General features: G+C 42.0%; 1 protein-coding gene across 3 annotated transcripts in view; it reads right to left on the bottom strand.

The window, feature by feature from the left end:
• Positions 1 to 10,446, bottom strand: part of ST6GALNAC5 (ST6 N-acetylgalactosaminide alpha-2,6-sialyltransferase 5) — a 79,305-nt gene extending 68,859 nt beyond the window's left edge. The window contains exons 1-2 of one of the 3 annotated variants that reach the window (XM_064455327.1): positions 9,937 to 10,446; positions 9,067 to 9,294 (exon numbers count right to left, since the gene is read on the bottom strand). In XM_064455327.1, coding sequence (XP_064311397.1) covers positions 9,067 to 9,294; positions 9,937 to 10,002 — 294 coding nt within the window. In that variant the 5' untranslated portion in view covers positions 10,003 to 10,446. Of the gene's footprint in view, positions 1 to 9,066; positions 9,295 to 9,649; positions 9,782 to 9,936 lie in introns of those variants that run through there. The other 2 variants (XM_064455324.1, XM_064455325.1) reach the window with 2 other exon arrangements.
• Between the last annotated feature and the right edge of the window lie 2,334 nt (positions 10,447 to 12,780).

The raw sequence follows: 12,780 nt of genomic DNA, 5'->3' as shown, positions 1-12,780 counted from the left end.
CAGCACATCCTCCCTCTGAGCCTCTGCGCTCTACCTGAAGACTGAGGATAAGGCTGGGGGAGCACTGCTTCCACGCATTTGGCCAAAAAGCTTTCTCGGAAGGACTATGGAAAGTCCTGGAAATCATAATGTTTTGTAAAACGCTTTGCTGTGGCCAAATATTCAATCTCTACAAATACAAGGTGTACATAGTTTGGATGGCTAAAGTTAAGAACAGGTAGTATTTCAAATGCAGTTTCAGTCCCTGGTGCTGCACTTGAGAATCCTCCAGGAACGTTTTGGGCGTGTCTGCACCACCACTTCCTAGGCACCCTGTGTAGCTTCGGCCTATTCTGACCCCGAATGCCAAAGAAAGCGCAGTGCAGAGCCAGCCCAGCTCCAGAAGAAATACACCTGCCAAAGGTCAGGATTTACTTGTGTGATACAGTGTGGACTACTCTGCTTTCAAATTCAAGCTAACAAGCCTGTCTCAAACTACACTACGTAGACGTACTGCCCCAGCCTCCGCTAGCTTTGGGATCTCTGCATCACACTCTATTAGCCCAGAACCACATGCTACCTTCCTGTCAGTTACTTCAATTATGTGCTTCCTCAGATGCTTATGTTTCGTACAAGTCACAAGGATGAATTTCACTGAAACAGAATAAAAATGTCTAACCACAGAGAATGCAATGCAGGCAAGAAAGTTTAGAAAGTAATGAGCCTCAATGTAATTCATGTCCCTACCTACAAAACACAACCTGGTGTCTCAAACTGGGAGAAAATGTTTTAACCTCATGCAAGCAAACTGGTAAGTAGCATGTACTTGGCGATGAATGCAGTCTCCAGAAGCCTATTTCTCAGTGAGCCATTTCTTAAGCATAACAATATTCTTTTAACTTTCCTGTGCACAAAGCTTGATAGAGATGTACATTTGCACGAACTCGCACTGTTGAATTTTTCTTTTCCTTAGAGATAACTCTTAGACTGATGCTCTGCTGAATGTTATTACATCTACTTTTATGACCTGCTATAGCTGAGGGCAAGATATATTCTAATTTAATACTGTCCAACAGTACAAAATTTACAGAATATTTTGTTTGTGCAATATTAACATCATGCCAATACCTGAGGATGCTGACAACATACTAAAAATATAATATTTGCTAAACAAAAATGCATATTCCAAAGGTATTGACTGTTCACTGAGAAACGTTTTCCTCCTCTTTTCTGGGTTATTTCTTGCTAAGCCATCCATTCTGTAATGGAAATTTTTCTACAGCTGCAATGAATTCTTAACATATTGCTTTCTACGATGTAGTACACATTTATATACTCTTGTTCTATGTTACTTGCAACGGTACAGATTATTATTAAATCTGAATTAAGAAAATCTGATCTATGCTGCCTGTATACCATATAAATCCACTACTTGCTCCTTTTTCTTTCACAATGAACATTTTGCACTAGTTCACCATCGTTGTGAAAAAATACTCTAGTAACCTGTTAAATATAATGCTTTGCCCCCTCTGTATTAAAATAACCCAATCTTATTCTGAAGTTTTCTTACAAGGTTCCAGTAAGAATATGGTATTTGTTATTGCACTTAATATACACATTGTGCTTCTCTTACATTGTATGTCTCTCTGAATACAGGCCAGGCACTAAGAGTATTAACAGATTTGCCTAACCTCAGTTCAAACGTGGTATATTCTCTATAGGAATGTGTATGTGCTTCTTGGCACCCAACTCTGTCTGTCATGTAACACCATCAAGGGACACCTCAGAGCTCCACTTCTCCATTTGTATTTTGCACTTCTGTTGCAAACAGACTCTCTGAAGGCAGGTTTCAGCTTTGACTTGCACCCTCACTTCTTATGTGACTGGTATTCTTAACTGTGGTTGGATATTTTCAGAATGACTATGGAGAACACTTAATAGCAGTTTCTGAACTGAAAATTTTGCTTTTCCAGCTGATAGCAAACTTCAGTAATTAACCTGGTCTTAACACTTTAAACTTTATCTACTAGAGCAAGAGAGTGATGGCTAATGGAGATTGCTTAGGGACAGAGTGAGGTGAAACACCATGATGCTTCATCTCACCTTCAAAGTAGCTTTTGTGCTGTCATATCTGCTTATATCAGCACCAAACGACTGCTGATTTGATCATAATTGCCCTAATTAGAAGTTCAATTAATACACTGAGTTCTTCCTATCAATGCCACCTCAGCATCAAGGATGTGCATACGGAGCGTTACTGAGCAATACAGGTTAAACTAATAAGGAAGGTCACTGGGAAAAGGAAACTACCAGCAGTCTATTGCTCTGAAGATATCACATAGTTAGGATGACACTCAATATCCACTTATGCCCCAGGACAAGCAGAAAGGGAGAACTTAAGGAACTCTATTGAGAGATATCCATCAGCTGTGAACAAAAATGACATTTACTGTCATTGAAAATCTCATTTAGTTCATACTTGCTTCCACTAAGGATTAAAACCCTTCAGAAGAACACTTTGTCTTCACAGGAAGATGAAAAGAGCCTAAAATGCTCACAGTGAAAGACTGTGTACAAAAAGTGCATAATACAGTAACTTCAAATGGTTATCAAATATAATATACTTCAGCACATACTAGAAATATAAATGTGGTCACTGAAACTAATGATGAAAATGCAAAGAAAAAAAAATTAAGGGGTTTTGCACACGAGATAGGCAAATCTCACTAGCAAAGTGTCACTAACTCCCTGCCTGGAAGAATATTTTGCCTGGAAGAATTTTCTATGTTCGCAAAAGAAGATAGGGAAGCAGACAAGAGAAACAGACAGCACCCACTTATTAAAATGTGATGCACAGGATATTCATAAAACAGGAAAGAATTTAATCATAAATACAGGAAAGTATTTAATCATTCTCCACTTTTCACAACTCAGGATAAAGGCTATAATCCAGAATCAATCAAAAAACAGAAGTGCAAAATAAATAAAAACATCTCCATGATACTGCAATTTTTCTTCTATAAAGAAAAAAGAAATAAAGAACTTTGTATTTGTCAGTTGTAAAAACAAGACAACAGGTTATGACCAGTTTCATGGTATCAGATATTGCTGTAAGATGTGACTTTTTTAAAATGTGAGAAAATTAAAACACAATTCTGCATTAACCATCTTGACCTGACCATTTACCTACTACTTATGTTTGTACTGAAATCAGTCATCAAGATTTTGTGATACAGTCTCTGAAAAAACCTTTTTGCTTCAGTTTCTATGTAAGAACAAAGCTACATCACAAAATGTCACAAATTATATGGGGCAAGATTTTCACCTGGTATAAACTCCAATACTTTCTCTATTTTCAGTATAACAACAATAATTTACTCTCCTTTATCTTTTTAATAACCAGGAAATGATCAGAACACAGCTGGTTTGGGGTTGGGTAGGTTTTTATGCACCACGTTACGTGAATGAATGTAATAACACCACATATTACATGCATACCAGACATTTCAATTTCTAGGGACATCTGAATATTTAATAGTACCTGTCTTCCTTTTAGACAATTCTTTTAAGCAGCAGGTCCCGACCTCTGCCTGGAGTCACTACCTCTACTAATTAGATTTCATCTTTAACAGCCCTTATTTTAGAACAAATTAGGCAATAGTGACAACTGTAAAATATTACTTGTTTTTATTATCCTGACAACTAACATTTGTGTTCTCTCAAGCGGACTGGAGTCAGAATTCTGTAAAAAATCTGTCCAACTACAGAATATGGCCTTCTTCATAAAATAAATGCATAAACTGTACATCTAACCGATACCCATATGTAAACATTTAAAAATATTTCAAGATATTCCAAGTAGGAACAGCGCCAAGCTAAGATTACCGGTTATTTGCAGAGGTGCCAAGCAACCTGGAAAACAGGAAAACGCACCATGGTTTCCCATCATTGTTGTGTGCTATGCATTGCATACTAGGTATTATCATTTAGCACACACAGAAGCTGCTAAAAAAATTTAGACAGGGGTCATCAAAATGAATGAGTCCAGTATTATGATTTGTTAGGCTGAAAAAGCAGAGTACTGCAGTTCCTCGAAAGCAAGAAAATATAAAGCACAAGATAGTCATTATTCAAATGTTGGGTAAATCTGGTAAAACAATTGTTTCTCCTCTGTGTTTGTGGATATTCAGTTATATTCTCCAACTGTCATGGTACTGTTTTTTTTCTCTGTCAGCTGTATGAGGGTTTTAATAAACCTACAGCTTATCAGCATAAAAGGTAACCACAGTACCTCAAAATCATAAAAAAACCCAACCAGTAAACCAACAAAACACTGAACAAGGTGCTTTTTGGACTCACATCTTGCCTAGATCTCCAACAGATGGATGCGTCCCCCAACAAGGTTATTCTAGAATAAAGTCTCCCCCTTGTGGATCTCTCACATAATAAAAGCTCCATCAAATACTTAATTGCATAATAAAGTGTGTGTTCCTTCCTTTGCAGGTAAGAATTTCAGAGGCAAACAGGAATATGGTTTCCATGGTACATGGTTTTACTTCAACTCAGTGGGCTTGATCCCACCTCAGGCAAGATAAACTGTTGCGTTGTAAGATACCTTATGACTGTGTGATAAATTCATTTGAAAGACACTCAAACCCTTGAAATAATTTAATTGCTTCCCATCCCCACATAAGTCAGTTATGAAGGTTGGTTTAGTGACCACCCCCAAACTATTCAGCCCAAAACCATCAATGATTTAACTATTTATGTAAAAAATTGAATTCTGAACTCTATGTAATACTCATTACAAAGAATATCAAACATGTCAAGATTCCCCCCTATTTTAAGTACACAAAGTTTACTATCCTTGAAATATAATTGAAATATAATTTCACCCCGGAACAACTTATTCTGTCTCAGAGATTAAGGAGCTATACCAGTATTTGCAGAATGACTATTCCTCAAGCACATAATTAACTACATTGTTCTCTGATCTGCATGAATTTAAAGGGTTTACAAAGATTTCTTTCCATATGATAATTTGCATTATCATAAACTAAGAAATCATTGTGATCACTCAAATTATCACGTTGATCTCAGTGCTCTCTTAAGGTATTTAAACTTGGTTCTAATAAATCATACACTTTGCAAGATTTTATTTTTTTTTATTTTCTAAGAAACAAAATCCTTGATGGTGTGAAATATTATTCAATTACATACGTGACAAACTCATATTTTATTCGCAGTGCCAACTGTTGAGTCCATACTGGGTAAAAAGCTTTTTAAGTATCCAGAGACATGTCCTCACATTCATTTCAGAATAGTAATATAATGGTTAAATATTTATTTCTTGCAAGTTCTGGAATAGTGCTAGGTTTCCTACTTTCATTAACAGTCTCTTATTTGTATGCAGTAATTGCTTTAAAAATATTAGCATTGTAATTTCTTGCTAGCACTATGATAAATCAACAGAAAGTCTTATCCCCATGCCTCCTCACGGAAGAGCATAATTCTGCTTCCCTCGATGCCAGTGACAAAACCTCTTTAATTTCAGGATTACACTCAAAGAATTCATGAAAGATGTTAGTTGACAGTCTGGGACTCTTGTCCTTTCTAATTGCAGAACAGATGCAAGAGCTAAGTAGTGCTACACTCTGCCAATGTGCCTCTGTAGGAAGCAACAGCTCCTCAAAGTAGAAGGGTAGCTGCTACTTCTCCGCTTTGTTTCGATCCTTGACCTCTCAATAGCAACTCTCAGCAAACTATGTTTCCAAATGTGAGAGGTTTTAGGGTATAAACATCTGGCTCTTAGGAGCAAAAAAAGCTATCATTCATTCATTTCAAACATCCATCAACAATGAATGCCAACTGCTGTTGGTCTGGGACATGCAGAGGCAAAATGCCAAGAACCAACCTCTGAATCTGAATTTTCTTGTTTTAAGGGTTCAGTTCAACAAAAAGTTTGCACTGCTAAACTGCAAAAGGCTGCTAAAGCTAAAAACATGGGTTCTGATCTCTGCCTTGTTTCAGGGAAAAAAAGCAGTAAGAAACAAAACATCACAAATTTGACCAAGTGACAAGACACTCCTCCAAAAAGACTCTTCAATCCAGTAAAGAGTATTATATATTTTAGCTGTACTCACAGAGACTGCCTGCTTATCTTGACAGGATGGATGAGGAACTACAATTCTTACTGAATATAAAATAAAAGGAGGGAAATAATTGGTAATTACAATATTGCAAGCTATATTTTTAAAATCATTGGTACTTTTATTAACTACCTTGATTTTCTGGCAAATAGTCTCCATACATGATCACCCAGCACTACTAAATGAGCTGTACTACTAGTAGTGATGGGCTTTTATAATACATGGTATTCCACAAGGTGGAAAATGTGTTAACTTTTATCCCTGTATGTCTATACTGCCACGTAACACATCTTCTGTACGTGTCAATACCCATATTGTAATTATGGATTAATAATAACACTAGTACTTATCATATAGCTTCCACATATATGTGCATACCTACTCATGAAATGCATCAGAATGGGTACAACACCACAAACATGAAACTGGGTCTTCCTATTGAAGCAAACTATGGGATCCAGAAAAAAAAAGTCTTTCTAAAGTTAAGAACATGTTTCATCTCCTAGATCTGAATGATCAAGACATTTAGTCTACTGCTAACTGTCATTCATGCATGACCCAAGGATGAATTTTGTATAACAGTCATTCAAGCCGACAGCTAATTCCAAGATTCTATATGGTAAATTAAGGAAGCTGTATTGTGAAAAATCTACCATCCATTGTCATGTCACACTGTCACCTCTGTGCCATCAAAATAACATGTAGCATTGCTGAAGTCATTCCCCCCTTACCTTTCCAAGCCTGTTGTCCTCATACAACAGGTACTTTTCAGCTCCTTCCAGACCTCCCTGTCTTTTCAAATATCTCGTCCTTCTCACAGCTACAGAATTTTATCTTGCTCTCTTCTTGCAGCTCTCCTAATATTCCTTAAACCTCCCTGATTCCTTCATTTTCTCTCACTTTTATGCTGCTCGCTATTCAAGCTGTCTTCTCTGCAGCCTCCAGTGTCCCACCCAAAACACATGTTCTCTGAAAATGTTCACGTTTCTCAGTTCTTGCAATCTCTCTCCCTATTCTCATCATCCCTGATCCTGCATCCTTCTTTTACCAAACCATTAATGCCTGCAATCTTTTGCATTCCCCATTTTTTATTCTGCAGGAAACCTATGTATTTTGAGATTGAAAATCCATGTTAAATACATGAATCTTAAAACACTAAAACAAATACACTATTAAGAGTCAAATCTGAGCCCTTTTCTACCCCATCATCCCCTTATGGTAATACAGTGTCATCACTGCTCTGTGTACCACAGTGGCACAGCTCTCTGCATGATCTCATGTGCACTAAAATAAGACAAAGCAAGCTGGGAACCCAGCAGGGGCTGCACCGTCTTCTTTTTGACCCCCAGAAGTTATGTAGAAAAGTTATTAAATCTTCAGAAGGTTATAACTGTGAGGCATGAGCTATGTGAAATGAAATTCAGAAATGCAGTATCTGTGGGTTCTGGGCCATATTACAATATTTTAAAAAGCCAGAGGATCAGTTTTCTCCAAAACACAGGGAAACATTAAAATTACCCTGGAAAATAATAAACACAGAATAGTGATTTTAAGTACATCCTATTAACGAGGGGTGTTTGGGAGTCAAGAGAAATCAATGTAAGGGGTGACCAGTGTCAGAAGGCTGCTCACATACACACCCTAAAAACCTGTTGATACTTTTTCAGTTATTACTGTTTATAAACATCATGTGCAAATATATCTACACCTCACCACTGCAGTCATGTTCAAGAAGAACAAAAGAATTGAAGGAGAACACCTCACAGAGCAGGGAGCCCCATGGCCAAACCTGCTTTTCCTATACAGACATTACATTGGAGAATTTCCAGGAGAACCATGTAAGAAAGCAGATAAAGCCTACAAGGGACCGTCATGAGCTGTTTTTCTATGTTAAGAGACCTACAGATAACTTGCATAGAAAGTAAAGCCAGAAGGAACAATAAAAATCTCTGTGTATCAAAGTCACTGATCTTCACACAGCACCTCTAAACTGAGCTCCGTAACTTGTTTGACAACATATCTTTCAGAAAGATGTCAGTCTGGATGTGAAAACATGAGAAAGTTAAGAAACCTCACTTCTCACTTCCCTTGCTTATTTTTTACAGCAAATTTTTATTGCAAGAAGTGTGTGTACTAAACGTTATCTGGGGTTTTGGCAGACAGGGTCCTTGGAATTTCCAGGAAAATGCAACAAACTGAACACTGCACAAGAAGTAGAGGAATCTGCCTTCTGAGAAAATCACTGAACCTTGAGTCCCTCTTGAATGTGGATGTGCCACCTTGCTCACTTTATGTCATTATGTCTGTCCCATGAGATATCAAAGCTTAGTCTGCCTATCTCTGGTAAACGGGTATTACAGTCTGACAATCATGTGTCAAGGGTGGGACAGACATAATTTTGTTCACCATTAAAGCGATGCCCCCAATTTCTAGAATGGAGACTATGGTTGACAACTTCTGCTTCCCAGGAGGAGTATGAAAAGGAATCTGGGCAGGAGACACAGTTCTCTTCGGTTTCCCAAGACAAAATGAGCTGAGAATAAACACCTACCTATTGACTTTCCCTTCCAGTAACTAAACTTCCTTCTTTTAACCTTTCCTCATATTGTCACAAACGTGCATTTGTAGCGTACCTCTGGCATCCAACATCAGAAACAAAACACTTGACCCTCCATCTTCTACTGGGCAAGGGAAGAGAAAGCTAACACTCCCCAAAGGCCTAACAGCAGGCTGGACACCGGGTCCCGTTAATCCTGGCACCCAGGGCCCGGCACGGCGGCAGGGAAGCCGGCCCAGCCACCCAAGCAGCCCATCCCGCCGGGGGAGGCCCCGGGGGGGCGGGAAGGAGAGCTCTGCGGGTCCGGGCTCCGGGGGGGCCCGCCTGGGGGTCGGGCCGGCCCGGGGCGCCCGAGGGACGGCCCCGCGGCCGGAGGCTCACCTTGTGCTCCAGGACGCTGATGTAGCCCTCCAGGAGGCCGGCCCCGACGGGGAGGGCCGGGCGGTGCTGCCCGCGTCCCGGCGGGCGGCTGGGCACCGCCGCCACCTGCTGCTGCTGCTGCCGCCGCCGGGGCTCCGGGCGGCCGCCGCCGCCGCCGATGCCGCCGTACATGAGCAACAAGCTGGTGCACATGGTGGTGAGCGCCAGGCAGACGGCCAGCCCGTGGCGCTGCGGGGGGCAGAGCGAGAGAGAGGCGGCTCAGCGCGGCGGGGCCCGGCGGGGCGCCCCGCTCCCGCCGCCCCGCTCCCCGCAAGTTTCACGCCGCCAGAATCCCGGCAAAAGTGCGATGAGAGAATTGGAGAACACCTCCTCATTCCTCCCCCTGGCCCCCCGCCGGCCGGCCCGCCTTGCTGCCCCCCTCCCTCCCTCTCTCTCCCCCCCCAGACCCGCTTCCTTGCCCCTTCTCCCTGCCCGGCTCCCCGCACCCCTCATTCCCGTGCAGCCGCCCCCCTTCGGGCGCCTCATTCACGCACCGTAACGAGTGTCGGGGACTGCATGTAGCGCTCCCCACCCGCGCCGCTACCTCCAGCCTCGTCCTTTAAGCAGATCGGCTTTCTATGCGCTCCTTAAAAGGCACACAGACACAAAACCCCCCAAACCGCCAGCAACACGAATAAAAGAAAGCAGGCGGAAAGTTCTTCGCCGCCGCCGCCGGGGTGTTGCTCGCCTTCCCGCGATCCCGCGGAGCTGCGGGGCTGCAGCCCGGCACGGCTGGAGCGTGTGCAGGGTGCCCGGGGCAGCCCCGCTCCGCGCCGCTCCGCTCCTCCCCGCCGCCGGAGCCGGGATGAGCAGTGCCAACAATGCACTTACCATCAGGGTCTTCATTTTGTGCGCCTCCCGGCCGCCAGTCCTCCCGCTCCCCGCTAGGCTCGGCATGGCGGGGAAGCCGCAGACATGGCTCGGCCAGGGAAGCGCCGCCGTGGCGGGGATTAGGGGGGAATTACACCCGGCCGGACCCTCCGAGCCTGCCAGAGCCGGGTCCTCGGCTGCCCCGCCTGCCTCCGCCTCCGCCTCCGCCTCCTCCCGCCGGCGCAGCGGCGGCTCCAGGGCAGGTGGAAGTTAACTTCTGCCTCCCCCTCGGCCGCGCTGCTCCGCCGGCGGGCGCCGGGGGCGGCCGCGGCACCGGGCACCGCGCCCCTGGCGGGCACCGGGCACCGGCAGTGGCTGCCCCCCGCGCCCCGGGCTTCGGTCCTGCTTGTAGCACCGGGGCACGACCCTCACATGACATTATTTGGGTTTTTCCCTAGCGGAAAACCCGTGGCTCTCCCACGGCGAGCTGGGTCTGCCGAAGCTGGCGGCGGTGAGGAAGTACTTTACCTTCACGTTAGTAAAAAAAAATCGACGCCCTCAACTCCTCGTGAGGCGCTGATAACACCCTTTCTTTCCCAAGCCCTAAAAACAGGTTTCAGAACCTCTTGACAGAAGCTTTCTTCATTTCTTAAAGCAAATCTCACGGGCTTACCCTTCGTGCCGTCTTTTCTGTTTCTGACGACAACGCTTTCCCGCTCTCCTTTCAGAAGCATCCTCCTAAAAATTTCTTGGGGTTTTGTTGGTTTGGTTTTTTTTTTGTTTGGTGGTGTGTGTGTTAATGGTGTGTAGTTCAGTTGTGAAAACTTTATTAACAGACCTCAAATTACCTAGATCTCTCGCTCTGGGAATTCCAAGTTTATAAATGCGCCCCTTCAGAACAAGGCATTTTAAGGCTGATTTCTTACAAAGTTATTAAACTGACAGCATAGAATTTTTTAAAAAATTCTATCTCCTAATCATGAACATATTTCTCTTAAAATTACTCATGGAAATAATAGTTCTAATATATGGCTTCACATCTAACCTATCACTATATAGCATTAAAGATTACATTAAGGAGAAAACGATCAGCAGGCTAACTCAACCATGGTCACGATAGCAGCTTTCTCAAGGCTGGAATTGTCACTGAAATTCATTTTTTATCTTTACTAATTCATTGGAGGACTAACAGTGAAACAAATGCCATCTCTAGCGTTGGCACAGCATGCAGCATTTAGTGCCTTTTAAGAAAGTAGGAAGAAACAAGAATGTATGGTACATCAGCGGATAGCGCAGTAAACATACTTTATCATTTCAAAGAAGAATGTCATATTGCACGCATGCTTGCTATTTATTCAGTTTGTGGGTTTGGTTTCAATAGTACCAGTTGTTAAGACAAACGAAGCAATGCAAGAAGAATCTTATCAGGTCTTGGTAATTCTTTATTATGTGGTTGCACTTGACACTCAAATTAGTGAAACAAAGGGCCAACTGATGAATCATTGAAAGCAAATTATCTGTGGCTCTGCAAGAGACTACAAAAGGCAGCTCATGCATTTTACAGTGCTGTTTCTCAACTATCAGCAAGCAGGTTGCTGGTGACTGACCTTTCTAAGCCGTTCTAACATATTTTGCCATGCCAAAGTGGAGCATCATTTTTATGATTTAGGCTCACGGCTGTATGTTAGACATCTGTTACACAGTATGTCTGACCAAATTCATTAAACTTATGGGTTTTGGTAGAATAGGTTGATTTAAAAGTCTACTGATAAAGGAGACAAACTAAATTTTCTAATTTAATGCTGAGCTTGACTTGAATAATGTCCAGCTTTCTGCTTGTCAAATGTTTAATTAGATTGCCATGATGATCATAGACAGTATTCTTGGCAGTCAAATGCTCACTGAAACAAATACAGTAGTGTAATGTAAATCCTACGGAGCTTTTTACGTGTAAGCATGGGAACTTTAGAAATCATCTGGAAAAGAGCCCAGCCATTTAATTTAATTTTAAATTCCTATGAAATAATAGTGCTAGCTATCTGGAGATTTAGTTTTTAACACTACTGGAATCTATGTACTTGTAGGTATGCATCTATATACCCAAGAGTTGGATTTGCAAAGAGGAGAAGAGCATAGGCTGAACTCATAAGCATTTGAGCAACTTGGAAACAATACAGAGAACATCTTAAAGTCCATCTGACTTCCTGATTGAACCAGTTTATTTTCAATATGCAGGGGATACTGAACTGTCCATGCATTTCTATTCCTCCCTAGAGCTAGGGGTAAAGACAGATTTAAAAATAAACAGCTGCTTTCCCTAGCCCAGGAGAAAAAGCGGCAGAGCCGTGGTTAGGTTTTTCAACAAAGTCCAACTGAGGAGAGCTTTTCATCTGCATGAAAGGGACTGGGTTGTCCCCTCTTCAAATTTACCCATCTCACTTTCCCCTCTCTGGTAGCTACAGGCTGGCAAAACAGTCACATGAAATAAAAATCTGCTTGTGGCAGCTGCAGGAGGACCTAAGACGCAAATGACAAAATAAAAATCCATGTAGAGTGAGAATTCCAGGTAAGAAGTAGTGATGCAAGTAGAGAGAAACTGACAGTGGACTTGGAGCGACAGAGCCCTTTCACTGATTCCTAAGGAAAATGGCTCAAACAGCAACTTTCCCTGAGCTGTCTGGATGAATGAAATAACTATCTTTTTATATTGCATATTAACCCAGGTTGTTTTTCAGAGATTTCCTTATATAGGTGTAAAACACCTATTTGGTTGATTTCTCATTAAATTCATATAGAGACAGCATAGCATAATCTACAACACCTTAACACAACAAACAATTATAAACATACTTTCCACATTATGAT

Source organism: Phalacrocorax carbo, chromosome 6, assembly GCF_963921805.1.
Source record: "Phalacrocorax carbo chromosome 6, bPhaCar2.1, whole genome shotgun sequence".
In the NCBI taxonomy this organism is placed as follows: domain Eukaryota; kingdom Metazoa; phylum Chordata; class Aves; order Suliformes; family Phalacrocoracidae; genus Phalacrocorax; species Phalacrocorax carbo.
This window is presented reverse-complemented; position numbering and strand designations above follow the sequence as displayed.